The sequence below is a fragment of the Artibeus jamaicensis genome, unplaced genomic scaffold (genome assembly GCF_021234435.1).
Source record: "Artibeus jamaicensis isolate MK-2021 breed Jamaican fruit bat unplaced genomic scaffold, CSHL_Jam_final scaffold_847, whole genome shotgun sequence".
In the NCBI taxonomy this organism is placed as follows: Eukaryota; Metazoa; Chordata; class Mammalia; order Chiroptera; family Phyllostomidae; genus Artibeus; species Artibeus jamaicensis.
The window spans coordinates 21749057-21766856 of NW_026522057.1; the positions used below are offsets into that span (position 1 = coordinate 21749057).

The 17800-nt window shown below is 57.5% G+C and overlaps 1 protein-coding gene across 8 annotated transcripts in view; it reads right to left on the minus strand.

Moving 5' to 3' along the window:
• The window catches only part of ARHGEF10L (Rho guanine nucleotide exchange factor 10 like), a 137537-nt gene that overhangs the window by 76152 nt on the left and 43585 nt on the right, over window positions 1–17800 (minus strand). For all 8 annotated transcript variants that reach the window (XM_053660203.1, XM_053660200.1, XM_053660202.1 and 5 more), the window contains 3 exons: window positions 5705–5796; window positions 4021–4104; window positions 424–593 (listed from right to left, as the gene is read on the minus strand). In XM_053660203.1, coding sequence (XP_053516178.1) covers window positions 424–593; window positions 4021–4104; window positions 5705–5796 — 346 coding nt within the window. The remainder of the gene's footprint in view (window positions 1–423; window positions 594–4020; window positions 4105–5704; window positions 5797–17800) is intronic.

The following is a 17800-nucleotide window of genomic DNA, read 5'->3' on the forward strand; positions in this document are numbered from 1 at the left end:
CCTCAGCCACGGCAGCCCCCGCCTGCCCACCTCCCCCGGCAGAGACTGGAGGTCTCGGACTGGTCCAAGAACACAGGCCAGTGCAAGGCAGGAGGATCAAACTGATTTGGTCTAAGTGCCAACTATAATCAGCTGGCTAGGCTGCCTGGAGCCCTGTGTTGAGGCGGATTCTGAAGCCCGATCTGAGCACGTGAGCATTGCGGTCAATGCCGGGATCTGCCATAGACGGGCACCTGGCATGGACCACGCCTATCCCAGGGTTAGGGCTGCCCACAGCCAAACAGCAATGTCGGCAGGTTATCTCTTGTTTCAGGACGCCTGGGTCACCTCCTCTCTCACACATGCCTGAGCACCACTGGCTCTCACCACCCTCACCACTCCCCGAGGCAGTGCCCTGGCTGGAAGGGCACCCCAACTCCTCACCTTGGGCTGGAAGGACACTCTGTGCTTGGCAGGCTCTGCCTCCGGCTTGGCCTCCTCCCCTGAGTCCTCACTGTAGCTCTCAAACTCGCTGGAGCTCCAGCCTAGGTCCTCCGTCTCCCGGGGCACCCCGTCCCGGTGCACATCCTCGTAGAGCAGGTTTCTCTCTGCCCCTGTTGGCCAAGGGACAGGGCTGGTGAGCGGGGGCTCCGAGGCCAAGCCCACCAGACCCAGTCTGAGCCCTGGTGTGCCGCTGAGAGGGTGGGTAGGGGGGCGTGTGGTTTGGCCCTGGAGCTCCACCTCTGCTCCCTCGTCCACAAAACAGAGGTGACAGCAACACAACATCCACCCAGTAAAGTGAGGAGGATGCGAGAAAATGGAGAAAAGCACAAGCCTTGTGCCAGACGCACAACCAGGCTCAGTAACTTCCTCCCACTGTCAGCATTATTTCCTGGGCTCTGAGCGCCCCTCCTGGGCCTCCCAGGCATATTTTAAATTTATTGATTGATTTTTAGAGAAGGGTAAAGGAGAGAGAGAGAGAAACATCAATTTGTTGTGCCGCTTATTTACACATTCATTGGTTGATTCTGGTACGTGCCCTGACCAGGATCAAACCCACAACCCTGGCACATTAGGACGATGCTCTAACCAACTGAGCCACCCGGCCAGGGCTCCTATAAAGAGAAGGCCTAGGACTAAGTCGGGCCCTCAGCTCTGGCCTCAGCGTGCTGGGGGCAAAACAGAGATGGTCAGGCATCAAATGAGCCGACACCCTGACCCCAAACCTGAGTTTCCCGCAAGGGTCCAAGAGTATCCAGTAGGGGGCGCACCTGGTCCAGAGTCCAAAGCCCCACAGGAAATGCCTTAAACCAAAAGCTTGGGGACAAAGACCTGCTCCTGGGCTCTCCTGGTGCCACCTAGACAGACAGGTGCCACCAGGACCTGGGCACTCCTGGGATCTCTGTCAAGTCGGGTGCGAGGTGCTGCTTCCAGGCAGAGGTGCGAAGACACTGTCCCCGGACGGCAACACGGGGGGCCCGGCCCTACCCCAGCTCCACCACTGGGAGACCTCAGGCCTCACCTTCAGCCCCTGGGGATTCACTTGAGCCTGGTGCTTGCAGAACTGAACTGCACACCTCACAGAAGTGAGGCCAAGCTCCAAAACCTCTCCAAAAATGGGGGCAATGATAACAAGCTAAAAGGTGGCATAAATAAAACACACGCGTAAAGCTCCAGCAGACAGCAGCTGATCTTTACTCATGGGGGCCCTGGGTGGGCTTGGTGTCATCACGCTGGCCTCAAGACCCCACCTGCACCCCACAGGAAAGCTGGGGGGGGGGAGGGTCTGGAAGACTGTCAGCCAAAGAACAAAAGAGACGCACTGAGGCTTAGCCAGAGACTCAGGTCCCAGGATCAGGAGAGAGCATGAGGTTATTTTTAAGCAAAAGAATAATAGTGACTAATGTCTCCAGGGCGTGGAGCAGCTGGTGACTAGCCTGTGACCTTCACAGGGCTGGGTGGATGGTCCTATTACTGCAGTGGAAGGCCCACCAATTCTTGGGTCAGCAGGGTGCAAATGACCACCCCTCCTATGAGACAGAGGAGAAAACAGGACCCCAAAAGGTCCTGGGACTTGCCCAGGGTCAGGCAGCAAATGGGGAGGGGGCTGCAGACTTGTAGGCCGGGTTCCATCCATTCATCGCACAGCTTTCTGCCGAAGCCCTTCCATCCTGAGGACTACCCTGGGCTCATCTACAAAGACTCTCTCTGGTGGACACAGTGTCACCAGATGCCCCAGTCACTGGGGGCATCATGGTGGTCCTGGCCCCCGCCCTCCACTTCCTGGGGCCTCTGGTTTCACTGGAAGACTCAAGATCAAAGGCCCCTTGTCCTGGTGTGACCCTCCCCGAAGTCCGGCGAGGTCAGGATGGCATTCTGATTTTACGTGAAGAAACCAGACTCCTCCGCCCTAATCAGTGGCAGAGCCAAGACCTGAACCCAGGGCTGCGAGTGTCCACTGGCCTGCATGGTGGCTGACAACCTCCTCTCCCAGTGCCGCTGAGCCCACATCAGTCCACGCAGGCCTGTGCTGACGGGTGCAATGCTAACAGCGCCAGTGACCCCGTGTAGCGGACCTACAGGGGCCGGCCACAGCCTCGTCTTGCTCAGCCCTCCCACGGCCTTGCCCGTGGGGCCTCAGTCTGCAGGCTCAGTGCTGGGGCGCCAAGGCTGCTGCCACCTCAGGGTGAACTGCCGAGGGCAAGAGCATGCCCTGTCCCCACACCCTGGGGACACGACAGTGCTCAGGGCAGAATAGGGACCAAGTAGTTAGCTGCTTGACTTAATTCAGGTGGGAAAACAGCCCAAAGAGGTTAAACGCCTGGTCTCAGGCCCCAGGTCCCCTGGGTTGGGACGTTCCTGCAAGACCCCCGCCCTCCCTGTTCCGTGCGCCCTTTCCCGGCCTCTCCTGGGTTCAAGTGAACTACAAGCAGGGATGTCAAGCAACCTCCTGGGCTTGCAAAGGGAGGCGCCTGTCCTTGGCCCATCTGTCCCTGTTGCTGGGACAGGAGTCAGGAGTGTGGCTCTGGGGGCCCTCAGGTCTTGTCATGTCTGTCCGTCTTTCCCACTGGACCACACGTGGCCCCAGGATGGTGAAGCTCCTCAAAAGCAGGGGCTGTGTTTCCCCGACACGGGGAGCCCCCAAAAGCAGGCAAAATAGCGGTGGTGGGAAAAGCAGAGTCAGGCAGGTGCCGTAAAGCCCTGACTGTGCGATCTGGGGCTGGTGGCTTGACGTCACTGATGTGACTGTCAGCTGGGGAGCCATGAGCCCAGCCCTGCCAACCTCGTGAGGTTGATTGAACAGTGGGAGCAAATACACTTCGTCTGCCATAAGATATGGCCCACATAGTCCTGGGGTAGGGGACAGCACTGGACTTGAAGTCAGAATGGCCTGGGTTCGAATCCCTAGCCTGCCTCTGCAATTTCTTTGCAGAACGAGGACGTAATATATCCCAAATCAAAGATTCGAAACAGAGTACAGGAGACAAACATAAGCATTGCTGGCCTAATGTGTTCAAGCAAAGATGGACTGATGACAAATACTCCTCCCCCAGGATGAGTAAGCAGGGCCCAGCTCCAGCAGGGCTCACACCCCTCCACCAGGGTTCCTGCTGAGGCCACCGTCTCCCCGCCCTCCTGGCCCACTGAGGGCCTCACCCCAGAGCAAGGAGCAGGCTTCACCACTCAGCTTTAACCAGCTGTCCCTTACCCTGCAGGCCTGGGAAGCCCAGACTACTACCCTGGTGTCCTGAGGGAGGAATCCAGGTTTGGAGAGGAGAAAGGACTTGGAGGGTAGGGGCCCTCAGCCAGAGAGCCCCCAGGCCCGAGGCCCTAACCCCGCCCCCACCAGGCCCCGCCCCCACCCAGCCCCGCCCCCAGCCATCTCCAGAGTCTCCCTGGAGGACTACAAGCAGTTTTTAAAAGCAGGAAGGAGGGGCAATGGGCTGCGTGGGGAGGGAGGAAATGGAAGACGACCCTACCCAGTTCCCACCCCTCCCACCGCATCCCCAGAGAAGCGAGGAAGCGTGAAAGGAACCCTACCGGGTTGAAGCGCATCCAGGTTCTCACACGGGACGTCGTCGTAAATCACATCTTCTTCCAAGGCAGGGAAAGTGAACCGGTCGACTGGGAGCAGAGAAGGGGGAGGGAAAGAGCACGAATAAGGCTGCGGCGGCCCAGGCGGAGGCGGCGGCCAGACTGACATCAGGCTGCACCAGCTGGCAGCTCCCGGGCCAGCATCAGGCGGCCTGGGCCCTGGGGAGCGCCTGCCCCGCGGCTCTCCGAGGACACTGGTTCAGCTCCTTCTCCCCGCCCCCAGCCTCTCCAAGGCACCCTCCCAGCGACAGGGACAGACCCCACTTGCCTTCCTGCCACCCACAGGCCTGCCCATCTGGCTGACAGGCAGCTGCTGTGAGCACCTGCGGGAGCAGGAGGCAGACCCAGCACCTGGGGCCGGGAGCATCTTTCGTTGCCCAGGCCTCCAGCACTACCCTAGAAGGGGCCACCTCCCAGCCTGAGGCAGTGAAGGGCAAACCAGCTCTGGTGGGTAGTGGAAATAAGGGGAGGAGGCTGGATTTGGAGAGTGGGACTAAGAAGAGCCCCCCAAACTCAGCCAGCAGAGCCCTGATAGGTGAAGTCAGCAAATGAGCACAGTCCTCCCCACACATTTCACTGGGAGGTCAGTCAGCAGGGCAGGGCATGCACCTGGCCAGGTTAGCAGCCCCCTAGATACAGAATTCAAGGTCACCCCCCAAAACTGTGTGCCCACTCTCTGCTCTCTTTAGGGGCATAGGGCCCCTGCAGAGCAAGGGTTTTGAACGCCAGTCCCCACCCCTGATGGGAGCCTGTCCTCACCCCACGGCCCTCCAGAAAGGCATGGGACATGATAGCCTCTGAAGTCCCCGCCATTCTAACTGGGATGCTTCCAGCTGTCGCAGGGCCCCAGGGCCCTGTCGGAGCCTGGTCCTCCAACCACTTCCCCACTCCACGGACTCTACCTCCCCCATGGCTGCAGACCCACCCACCTCTGTCTGGCCATGGCCTCCCTCTCTGACCAGCCTCCTCACTGGGATGCAGCCCACCCCACCCTGTCTCTCCCGTCTCCTAGCTACGCCCCCACCCCACGGTGACTGAATTGAAATGCAAACGTGGCTGCCGCTGCAGCAGGCCTCTCCTGGCTCCCAGTTGCCTTCAAAAAAGGATGACCCCTGAGGCCCAGGAGGAGCAGAGAGATGGCAGCCCGGCCCATCGTCCCCGTGGTGCCTTGGTGCTCACTGATCCCCAGTGCCATGTGTCCCGTCTGCCTGGACACCCTTTCCCTGAGCCCCACTCCCTGGCTCTCTGCCTTCAGGATTCGTGGGTTCTCCCCGCTCCGCCACCTGCCCTCTCCGCCGTGACTGCCTGACTGTGTGCCTGGCCCTGCTCCCAGAGGAAACTCGTCTTGGTCACAGGGGGACACCCAGCAACTGTTGCGGAAGTCTCTGGGGAACCGGTAAACAGCTGAATGTGTGGTCCGCTCCTGGACCGAGGCTCTCAGGACAAATGGGGGCAACCATCAAGCATGGGCAGCGTCCTGTCCACCTCTGAACTGCCACCCAGCCCACCCAATGAGGACATGAGCTCGTGCGGGCCCATGTCAGCGCTCTCAGCCTAGAGTAAGGGACCCTGAAGTTATCCTGGCACCACTCTCCTGGGGCCGAGGCCTGGGGCGGGGCAGGGGACTTACTGCGACGGGAGCTCTTCTGCTTCCAACTGGAGCGCCGGACCCCAGGCACAGCTGTGTCCACAGCCTCTCCATTGCTCACCACGGCCAGCACCCTGTGGGCCGAGACGCAGTGCCAGTGAGCCAAAAGGGAGGGGGACAGAGCTTCTGATGGCAGGAGAGACAGATAAAGCCTGCTATCGAAGTCTCCAGCAACCCCTCAGCAGAACGGTGGCACTCGTGATGGGCAGGGGCAGGCTGAGGACAGGAGCCGTGGCCCCCAAGGCCATCAGTCAGGAAGCTGTGGAGGCTTTGGACAAGCCCCTTCCTCATCATTAGAAGGCACCACAGGCCAACCTGCTGCTTTAACTGCAGAAAGATCACATACAGCACGGCAGTCAAGGCCAAGTGCTCCCCAGGTACGGGCACCGGTCTTCCCTCTGACACAGGCTCCCTGGGAGCCTCCATCTCCCCCTTGTTCTCCCACAAAGAGTCGGAGACCAGGGCTGGGGGGGGGGGGGCCCGCCTCCTGGGAGAAATGAGGACTTGAAAAGGTTTGCAAAACCACGAGTGGAAGACACAGCTTAATCCCCCACACACCTGAGAACGGGCTGGACTCAGGCACTCGCTCCCCGGGAGCGGACGTGCCAAAGGACACAGTGGGATACAGCAGACCCCACCCAGACCAACCAATCATGCAACCATCTCCAGCGATGTCACCCAGGCACCACGGACCCCTGACGTGACGCAACATGAGAAGGACACCTCCTGTGCAGGCGTCCTCCCCGAGCCCATAACCCCAGTCCCACCAGGAGAAAAGTGCCAGACAAGCCCAGACGGGGGGACACTCTACAAAATACCTGCCCGTCACTGTTCAATGCCACCAAGACCATAAAAACCAAGAGGAACCTGAGAAACTGTCGCAGACCAGAGCAGGCTACATGACACCTACATGCAACCTGGGACCCTGGATGGGGTCCTGGAGCAGAAAAAGGACACGAGCAGAAACATGGGCGGAAATCAGATAAAGTCTGCAGTTTGGTGAACGGTCTCTTAGTTTTGACAAATGTTCCCTGGTCACGTAAGATGTTAACAATGAGAAAGCAGGGTGAGGGGGGTCGGCAGAACTCTGTGCGCTGTCAATACAACTTTCCTGTAAATCTGGGACTAGTCCAGTTGAAAGAGTGTGTGAGTGTGTGTGTGTGTGTGTGTGTGTGTGTGAGTTTTAAAGCCCACACTCAAAACACAAGGGCCACATCTGCCCATCCAGAGGGTAGAGACCTCCAACTGTCCAAGGCAGCAGCCACGGAGGTCAAAAATTGACTTGAACGCCCTGAGCCCTTAGTAGAGGATGGGGTACAGGGAGATGAAGCCCAGAACAGTGCAAGGAGGGAGGGAGGAGAATGAGCAACACTCCTGTGAGTGGGCCCTCGGCCTTCACCCTCCCTGCCGGCAGGCGGCAGGCAGAGGGACCCACCCAAGATCATGCCTGTGAGGGGCAGAGCCAGACTGTGGAGCCCGCTCACCTGACCCCGAAGCGGGGCTCTGACGACTGCGTCCCAGGTAACAGAGCCAGGTAACTGTGACCGTGGAAACGTCCATGTCTGCTGCCCCCTGAGCTTTGGCTGGCTGCTGGACACTTGGGATGTGGCTGGTGGGACTACTGTGACTAAGGAACTTAATTTTATTTTAAACAGCTCCATGTGGCTAGTGGCCACTGTACAGGACAATGCAGATCTAAGTCACCTATTGGAGAAGCCAAGCTCAGCTCCAGTTTCACAGCTAGAAGTCAGCAGTGCCACCCTGGGGCGTGGGACTCAGTCCCTGGGTAAAGCTTTCCACCGACAGGAAGTAAATGCCAAGAGGGGGCGGGGCTGGTCTGCACCAGGAGGGGCTGCTGGGATTCGAAGGAAGCCACCTGAGCCCCAACCCCTACCAGCTGCCTCCATGAGCCAGCAACTGCTCAAATGGGACACCGTGAAGGGGCTGGAGACAGCGGCTCCGAAACACCCAAACAGAACCCGACCGTACCAGCCGGGGCAGAGAGTCGGGCAGAGTTTGGTTGAAAGTTGCTTTGAGACATTAACTGTGACAACCAGTGACCATGACGACACGCCTGTGAGGTGCTGCTTGCTCTACTTTGCCTGTACAGGTTGGGCAAAAGCGGGTTTACAGCCGGAATGCTGTACAGGTAATACAATCATTAATTAATAATAACGAGAATAAACTCTGTTTTGCATACTCACAGATGTAAACCTGCTTTTGCCCACCCTGGTATTTCCATATTTCATTGCACAACAGCGCGTATTAGGTTTTATCAGTCTTGTGCCACAGATGGGGAAGCCAGGGCTCACGGCTAAGCCTGAACGACTTACCCAGCGTCACTCGGTGCCATCAGAGGAAGCTGGGACCCGAAGCCCAGGCTCTCTGCCGACAAAGTTTATGCCCTTTCAACCAGGAGTAGGGAACTTACATCTAAGTGTTGACCGAGGTCACGAATTTGTCGTGACATAAGGTCACTGCCCCTCGCTAAACTATTTAGCACTTTTTTTAAGGGACAAATAGCACTCAGCATAGAGTCAGAAACACAAGTTCAAGTCTTCGTCCAAAAGAAATCGTGATGGTTCTAGGTACTTTGGTGCTGGCCATTTTGCCACAAACATTTTCACCATCAAACTAACTAGCCGTAAGGCCATACTGCCGTAAAAAGGGATAAAATACAGTTGGTTTGTTGTTGTTGGTTTCCTTTCTCCACTGACAAATCAACCACCTTCAACAAACTAAAAATGTATTTGAGCCAGTTGTCAGTTGGCTTCATCTCTCCATTGACAAACTGACGGGAAAAACAGCAAAACAGCAGTGCCCTTCAAACAGTTTGCACTTCTCCCAGGTGACGACCCACCCACAGGTTGGCCGCTTATTTTGAAACTCGCCATGTCCGGAGGAGAGGAAAGGATGCACCAAGAGCCGCCTCGGAGGGCGCAGAGTGGAACCCGCATTTCCCACAGGACGAACCCAGGTGCTCAGATGTGACCGACAAAGTACAATCAGGTACTTGCACAGGACCACCATGAAGCTACACACCTTTTAGGTAGACTCAGATCTTTTGTGTTTCTCAGTAGCCTTTTTAATTCTGCTATTCCTTGCTTTATTATTTATTGATTTTAGAGAGAGAAACATCAATTTGTTGTTCTATTCACTGACACATTCATTGGTTGATCCTTGTACGTGCCCCACCCACTGATCGAACCTGCAATTTGGTGCAACAGAATGATGCTCTCAACCACCGAGCTACCCGGCCAGGGCCTGTTACTCATTTTCATATCCCTCCTTTGTTTGTCATGATTTTATCTCTTCTATGGGAAAATTACCTTATGGCCAATTTGTTATGTGGCAAAAATGCTCGTGGCAAAAATGTCCACGGCAGAGATCCTGCAACAAAAATACTGGACATGCCTTGTAACACTCAGCTGCCGGGCTGCAGTGCAGTTCAACTGGAGAAGGTCCTGGACAAGCTCTAAAGACGGCGTCAAGGGGCAGCGGGAGTGGGTGGGTATTTTTGGCTGAGGTCAGGCAGCTTTTGCAGAGACCTGGAAATACTTCATGACATAGGAAAATTCAGGGTGGGGCTGCAAACATGAGCCTCTGGGTTGCGCATAACCAGAACATGGTGCACTTAATTTTAACCAGCTTCACTTGAAATAGCCACCTGTGGCTCATGGCCATCGTACAAGACAGCACAGAGCTTAGCCGCCTGCACCATCGGAGAAGCTAGTCTGGGCTCACTCCATGCAGCGGCCAGCCCAGGTACCGGTCCCGGCTTCCTGGGCTGAGAAGTGGGGGTCCCACAGCACAGAAAAGTCACCCACTCACACTGCCTCCATGGTTGAGGCAAACAGAGACCCTGGGAGCTCCATGGGAGAGAAGAGACCAGTGCCTGTGGGTGGGCAGGTCTTCCTAGGGTGGCCAGAGACCACCACCCACCCCCGCCCTGCATTTTGCTGGCATCAACTTTGCACCCAGGCTGTGTTAAATCTCTGAACCAAGTGCATGTCTTATTACGACTATTTCACAAACAGGCAGGCCCCTAGACCCAGGCCACCTGGCCAGCAAGCGACAGAGCTGAAATTTGCCCGCAAAGGCTTGCTCCGACACAGGCTCTGCTGCCCCCAGTCTGGAGCTGCCAGGGCAGATGCGGACGGAGGAAAAGGCCTCCCAGGCAAGGGAGGGAAAGGGCCTGGTAAGAAGTGAGCCCCGGATGCCTCCTCCTTTCTCCCCCATCCAGCCAAGGCCACCAGCCCACCCTGCACTCACAGGGCAGGGGCAGGGAGCTATGGGCAGCCTCTCCCAGCAGCTGAGGGGCTGGGAAGTCTGATTCTCCCTATAAGCAAACACTCCATCTGGGGCCTCCCCAGGTAATAAAAGAGCCATAAAAAGCAATAAGAGGCCGATTAGCTCACCCTTATCAGAGCTTCCTGCTTGCTAAGGCTTGTACAGGAGAGAGGCCGCATCTAAGATGGCAGCAGACTGACAAGGTGGGGCCACCGCCCACCGGATATAAAGGAAAGGTGCCAAGTCTACGGAGAGGGACTGAGAATGAGAAGGTGGATGAAAAAGAGGCGGTGGGAGACAGACAAAAGGACATCTCCTGGGCACCCAGTGACAGGTTCACCGACCAGACCTCGGTTAAGTGCCCCAGAAGGCCACCGTGGCACCCTGGGCACTTTCTGTGCCCGCCTCCTGTGTCTGCAGGAACAAACCGGGGACAAGAAGGGAGTGAGCATCCTGTGACAGCGAGGACCTGCCCTGTCCTGGTGGCCCCATTCCGTCAGCCCTGGCCTACGGTGGACGCTCAGTGGCTGATGTTTCCCCGCCCCCGGCCTATTTTAAAGACAAGAGGCCGCACTGCTGCAGGAACAGGCCCCAGGTTCTCAGCAAATCTCCATGGCAGCAGATCCCACAGGGTCCCATCCCAGAGCCTAGAGAGCGAGGGTAGTCAAGGAGAAGCCCCCCAAACCCAGAACGGTCTGAGGATTCCTAGCTCGGCCCCACACCCAGGGCATTCCGGGGCCTTTTCCAGGACAAGGTATGACTAATGGGAAGGGGGGGAGTTCCACCTTCGGCCCATGCAGAGGACCAGAATAACCTCTGCCTTATAAGGCCCCGAGTGCAGCCCGGTCTGCAGCACCACTCGGAGGGCCTCGACAGAGGGCCCGCCCAGGGCGGCCGGCTCGATCGGCGCCCCGCCTGGGCCAAAATGCCCCACTGCCACCGGGTCCGCTAACCCCAAGTCCGAGAGACATGAAAGAAAGGCAAAAACATTAAACCCAGATGAAGCCACCTTCTCTCTAGTTCCTGTAACATGTTGAAGCCAGAGGGTCCACTCAGATGATTCCGGGCAGCTGCCCATTTCAGTTGCCCAGGCCCCTGCCCGGGCAGTTCTGACCCGTGGGTCCAGAGGGGCCCCGGCACCAGCGGCTTTAAAGCTTCCACTGGGTCCAACGTGCAGCCGGGGCTGAGAACCGGGGCTCATGGGCTGGAGGTGTGACGGGAACACCCCGGAGCAAAGAGACCTGGATCGAACCCCAGCTCCGCCACTCGGTGCTGCACACAGGGACAGTCAGTGAACGTCTGGGCGCTGATGTAGAATGGAGTGAATAATCAACTCACTCCCTACTGGGAGGACGAAATGAGATAATGCAGGTAAAGCACTCAGCTCTCTCTGTGCCTCAACATCTACAGCAGTGAAATGGGGTAACAATACCTCCTTCCTCTTAGGGTTCCGCTATGCAGTGAATGAAGAAGGCACATAAAATCCTAAGCACAGGGTCCGGCACACAATCAGTCCTCCTGGTGTGCTACTTCCCGTCCCCATCCTGTCCCCCACCCTTCCTCCAGTTACGGGGTCCCTGTGTGCGTCCATCTCCTCACGCTGCGGCCAGGCCACCGCTCACATCCAGGAGGGTTCCAGGGCCCAGTGTGCCTGCCTATGCCACCCCACCATGGTCACACATCACTTATTACAGTAAGTAGGGGCAGTGAGGAGCCCCCAGGTGAAGTCTGGAAAGGGGCCCCTTGAGCAGCATCCATAACACAGCCCGCCCCCTATGGGGAGTGAGCACCCAGAGCCCCTGGGGAACCATCTCAACCCAGGAGCCTGGCCCTGCAGCCCCAGAGGCTGGTCCAGACCACGCCTCTGGCCCTCTGCTCTGCAGTGCACACGCCTCCCTCCCCGACGGCTCCAGAGCACCGGGTGAGACAGTCAGACCGTGCACAGGCTCTGTGCCCTCAGTAATAACTTATCAAGGACCCTGCAGGGTTCCAAAGAACACAGGTTCCCATGGGAAAATGCTCACACTATGTAATTAGCTCACAAAGTGAGCCATGAAACAGTATGTGTAATAAAACCGCAGTTCTATAAATACCTGTATACTTGTACATGTGCACAGCAAAGCAGTTGGGCAGAAACACGCAGTGGTAGAAGTGAAGCTTACTCTTAGTCTATCATTTTCTGTACTTTCCAACTTTTCTACAATAAATATGCATAAGCACTACTAAGAAAAAAGAAGAAAGAGAGAGAAGAAAAAAAGAAAGAAAGAGGGAAGGAAGAAAGAAAGAAAGAGAGAAAGAAAGAGAAAGGAAGGAAGGAAACACATCTAAGGTGACGGTAAGTGATGCATTGGCCAGCGGGGGTCCCCATGCTCTGGAGTCCTGCTCCAGACAGGCCCACACCCTTTGGGGACAGTGATGAAGGGCAGCTCACTGAGTAAGCATCTGTCCTGACAGCCCATTTCCTCCTCCCGAGGGCTTCATCAGGTGGGTCTATTGTTCCACTCAACAGAGAGGAAATGTAGCAGATGAGGTCCTGGGTGGAGGAGCTGATACACAGGGGAGCTGACAGACGGGGCGGGTGGGGTCCCAGCCACATCTCCGAGGGAGAAGTTGGAGGACCGGTTCTGGAAGCAGATTGGGCTCTGCCTCATCTCAGCCCTGTGACCTCGGGCTGATGACAGGCCCTCTTGGCACCTGTTTCCGCATATGTAAATAGGACCCGCCTGTGAGAGGACCAATGAGATAAGGCAGCTGAAGCTCTCAGAACTGAATAAGATGGTGCATAAGAAGTAGAGATTGCAGACGGACCTTCATCATCTGGCTCGAGAGCCTGTACACACAGCCGGCAGGGCACGTGTGGAGAACTCAACCCTGCCCTGAACAGCAGCCCCCCAACCCCCATCCGAGGGCAGGGACTGTTTGCCTGGGTCACCGCCACAGTGCCTGCCACCTCACAGACATTCAGTAAGGATGTGCATGATAAGAGGATCAAGGATGGAGGTCAAGGGCGGGGAGGACACCAGCCGGAAGAACAATGATCAAGGGCAGCCCCAGCCCTGCCCTGGGTGGACAGGGGGGTCTGTGCAGGAAGAGCGAACGGAGACCCTGACCTGGGCTGTCAGCCGGGTGCCAGCCCAGCCCCCGGACCCGTGACTGCACCTCTGGGGGTCTGCACTATGGACCCCGTAATACTTCCCTCTGTCCAGGGCCGTTGTGTCAAATTATTGCTCTTACTCCTGTCGCTGCTGGGACAAACTACCACAAGCTTGGTGACTTACACAACGCAAATGTATCACCTGACGGCCGTGGAGGTCCGACATCCAAAATGGGTTTCACTAGACTGAAGGCAGGGCCCTGGCAGTGCTGGGCCCCCTCCGGGGGACAGTCAGCCCCCTTGTCTTTCTCCAGCTCCTGCCAGCAGCCTGTACCCCTTGGCTCGTGGGCCCCTCCTCCATCTTCGAAGCCAAGAGCAAGGCCTCTTTGGTGTTTTCCTGACGCTGACCTTCCGGCCTCCCTCTCACAGGAAACCCTGCGAGTCCAGTGGGTTGACCGGGACAATCCAGGAAAGCCTCCCCCTTTCAGGATCCCTAAGGTAAGCACATCTGCAAAGTCCCCTTGTCACACAGGGTAACGTTTCACGGGTTCCGGGTATTGGAACGCGGACATCTCCGGGGGAGGGCGGTGACGTCATTCTGCCTACCACAGTTACGAGAACGAAAATGAGACGAGCGTGGACAGGCCTCATAAACCGTGAAGTCTGCGCACATGCGAGCTGTTGGTATGGCAGCTTCTTTGTGCCGGGAGCCAGCGACGGAAGCTGTAGGAGGCAGAGTCCTCCTGCTGCTCCAGGGATCCGGGGTGCACCTCACAAGCTTCCTGAGAGGGTCCTCATTGTCACAAATGAGCAGGGCGTACCTTTTCCAGGGGAGAGACCGTGGGGCCTTTATACTGGGTTCCCAAAGGGCCTGCGATCCAAAGGCTGCATCTCTGGTGTGGAAATCCACTTACCCAGGATGAAAAAGCAGAAAAAGCAAAAGTACAGCTTTTCCGATTTAGGGACTGGCAAAGGGGCCACAGGAGGTCTTCCACAAGGGACCCCACTGTGGGGAGCTGATCCCTGTCAGGCCTCAGGTCCCACATGGGCCCTGCAGGACAGGACGCAAAAGGCTAAGGGCACTTGGGATTTGGGAAAATGGCAAGTTTAAGGCCAAGCCCCCAGTTCCAAACGACTCCAGGCTGGGTCTGCAACAATCCAGAAAACCTCGAGTGCCCCAGGGAGAATTTCCTCCGGGAAAGGCCACTCCAGCCTTGTCCACTGCTCCCTCTGCTCCCCTCCCACAGGCCTCAGGAGCCACAGGGCCGCGGCCAGGCTGCAGGCAGGCCCTCCAGCCCATCTCTACTCTGTGCAAACGCTGCTTCCCGAGCCCAGCTTCCTCCTGGCCTGACCCCGTCAGCACCTGATGCATCCAGGGATGATGGGCTGTCCTTCTGGGAATCCAGCTGCCCACCTGCTTCCCTCAGGGTCCAGGTCCAGCAGGCAGCATGGACCATCTTGTCGGGATAAGCCCAGGAAGGGGCAAAACTGGTACCTCCGGGGGGCCCCTGGGAGCCAGGCCAGGAGCCAAAGGCCTGACCCAACAGGAAATGCTGAAAGGGCAGGGGCCCTCCTGTGGTGGCACGAACTCGGCAGGAAAAGCAAACAACTCCACGGGAGGCCGGAGTGCACAGCCGTGTGCTGAGTGGGCGTGAGAGGTGTGGGCTGCGTCCAGGGAAACACAGGAAGCCAGGGGCCACTGGGCGCTCGAGGCTGCTCCTCCAGCCACAGTTCCCCCGGCAAGGGCAAGGGCCGGTCACGAGTACACTGGCTGCAAAGGCCAGGCCAACCCTGCCGGCTCCCAGGGACGGCTGGGGGGTCAGCGGGGGTCAGCCCCAGCCCTGCCACTCACCAGCCCTGTGAGATCTTGGGTAAACTACCCCAACCCTCTAAGCCTCGGTTCCTAATCTGCCAAATGGAAGCCATCAGCAGTCCCTGTCTCAAGGGCTACAGTGCCCAGGAGACGAGATAATGTGTGGGAAGCACTCAGTTAAGTGGCAGCCGACACCATCAGTGCCAGCAGGATCAGAGACTCCGACTGTGTGGCCTCAGGCCACTGATTCACTCCCTTCTCGTGGCCCCTGTCGGCTGCCAGAGTCAGAGCCCAGGCCCAGAGATTCCATTTCCACACCACTCGTGTTTTGATTACCTTCTTAGAGACACTGAAAGTCTCCTGTCGGACCCACTCACCCATCCTTCTGTCCATCAGTACCCGCCATTCATTCTACAGGGATGTCCTTGGCATTCGCCCTGTGCCTGGCTCCATGCTGAGCCTTGAGGACAAGCATGTAGCTGCCAGCTGTCCCAGGGGGCTGGCCCACAGGTGGGGCAACACCTCCTCACCCCTCTACCATCACAAGACCTCAGCATGGGCTGCTTTTACTCTGCTCCCACCGCTAGAGAAGGGGCCTCCCCCAGAATCACACACACGGCAGTACCGAGGCCACTCAGCTTGGCTCCCCAGGTGTTGTCCACGGAACACCCCAACTACTCAGAAACTGCCGTCCCAAAAGCTAGAGAGCGCCTCTGGGCAGGAGAAGTTCTTAAGTAAACACACAAACAATCAGATCGTTCACAGGGAGCCATCTGCACCTTGACCATGAGCTGAAGTCCGAGGTCCTGGGCTTAGACCTGCAGCTCGCCATCCCTGAAGGGGGGTGCAGCGGCCCACACCTGGCCTCCCATCGGAGAGGCCCCAGGTCTAGTCTCCGCCCTGAATGAACACACACTATCTACATGAAACCTTGGCCACCTGACCACTCAGCCTCAGTTTCCCACCTGCGTCATGGGTAATGACAGTGTCCACTTCCTAGAGACGGGAAGAGTGAGTACATGGGCCTGGGTGTTTAGCCCAGTGCCTGGTACACAATAAAAAGCATCATTACTGTCACTATTATTTCAGGCTACTTTATCATCATTATCATCATCATCATGTGATCACAGCTGTGTCCTATCGAGGAAAGAAAAAGGACCAGCAGTTAGCCGAGCGCCTTTAGGGCTGCCTTTACTAAGCAGCAGAGGCTCACTCCTTGGGAGTGTTCAGCAGGGTGACCCAACCCTAAAACTCACCGCACAGGCCTGAGCATAACACACCCAGCAACGCCGGCACCTCCGTTTACCCCATAGCAGCCTAGCCTCCTCCTCTGGGTGGCCCAGACCAGCAGGCAAAGGGACCGGGAAGTCCATGGGTCTGAAAGCCAGAGACAGACCCCAGCCCCCCCGGACCTCACTGCTAACCAGCCTCAACTGTCCCTGTAACCGCCCACCTGGCAGGTATAATCCTCTTCCCTGCACAGACTCCCAGGGTTGGTGAGAGCTGGATCAAACCCAGGTCTGTCTGATTCCCAGGGGGCAGGGCCCAACCAGCTCCTTCTAAAACCAAACCTAAACCAGGACTCAGAATAACAACAGCAAATACGTTCGGAGCAGCCAGGATGTGCCAGCCAGACTAAGCACTGGATAAATGTTAACTTGTGCATGCCTCCCACAGCCCATTTTACTGGTTAAGAAAGTGAGGCTGGGGACAGGAAGCCACTTGCCCAGGGACACCCAGCTAGTGAGTAGCAGAGCAAGACTTGAAGCCAGGTCCGTGGCTCGGAGCCCGAGCTCCCAGGCCCTCGCAGGCATGGCCCCCCACTCCCACTGTACCCACCAAGCTCCGGCCACCAGCTGGGAAGTGGGGGTTCCGACTGGCGCTGCCTCCTTCCCTCCGAGAGCCCTGACGGCCGGGAGGTCCCTGCGAGGCGGCAGCTCTGCCTGGACCTGGGCGATTACTCTCTGCCTGTACTGTCCAGGGCCTCTTGAGAGGCCAGGTGGGCAGCCAGGCAAAGCCTCAAGGCCATTTCCAAACCTGGGGCAGGGGCCGTGGAGGAAGCGCACTCAGGAGAGGGGAGATGGCCTCCACTGGAAGATTTGTTTTTTAAAGCAGAGTTTGCTTGGTGACTACCTTTAGGGAAGTTTCAGAAGAAAATCAAGATTTTTTCCTGTCTCTTGGGTAAGAAGGAGGAGGAACTTGATCTGGATAGAGTCACCTCCCAGAGGACTCACGAGTGGAAAATCACCGTCCAGGGAAGGAGCTAGAACATAGGGAAACGAAGACCTGGAAGGGAGGGAGGGAATGAAGCTGCAGGAAGGGCAGAGAGCACTGGACAAGGAGTCGGAGGCCACCGCATCCCAGGGCGTGGCCTTGGGCAAGTCCCGCCCCTCAGCCTCCCCATGAACAAAATTAGAGGGCTGGAATGGAGCCTCTATGGACTCCCACTGTGGTCAGTGCTCCGCAGGGTCTCCCGTCCCGCCCAAGCGTGATCTTTATTCACTTCTGTTGTTGGTGAGACTCCAGCCCTGGCAATCCAGGCCCAGCCCCAGGCAGTGGACACACCATCTCGGCCCCCTCCCCCCCGCCCCGTCACATTGGAATCATCCAAACTGGACAGGAGGCGGGGGGCAGAAGCAAGCACAGTGTGTGTGTCAAGCTTCCCACAAGCTGTCCACTCATTCCTCAGGATGCTTCAAGGTGGATGGTATTATGTCCATCTTATTCATGGGGCAACTGGGACTCAGAGAGCTTCACGGGCAGCCCAAAGCCCCCCAGCTAGGGAGGGGCTGAATGGGGACTTGAACCTGCAGGCCTCCAGCCCTGGTGTCTCCTGGAGATGGTGTTCAAGGGTACTTGGGTTGCTCTGGTTGTGGAACGA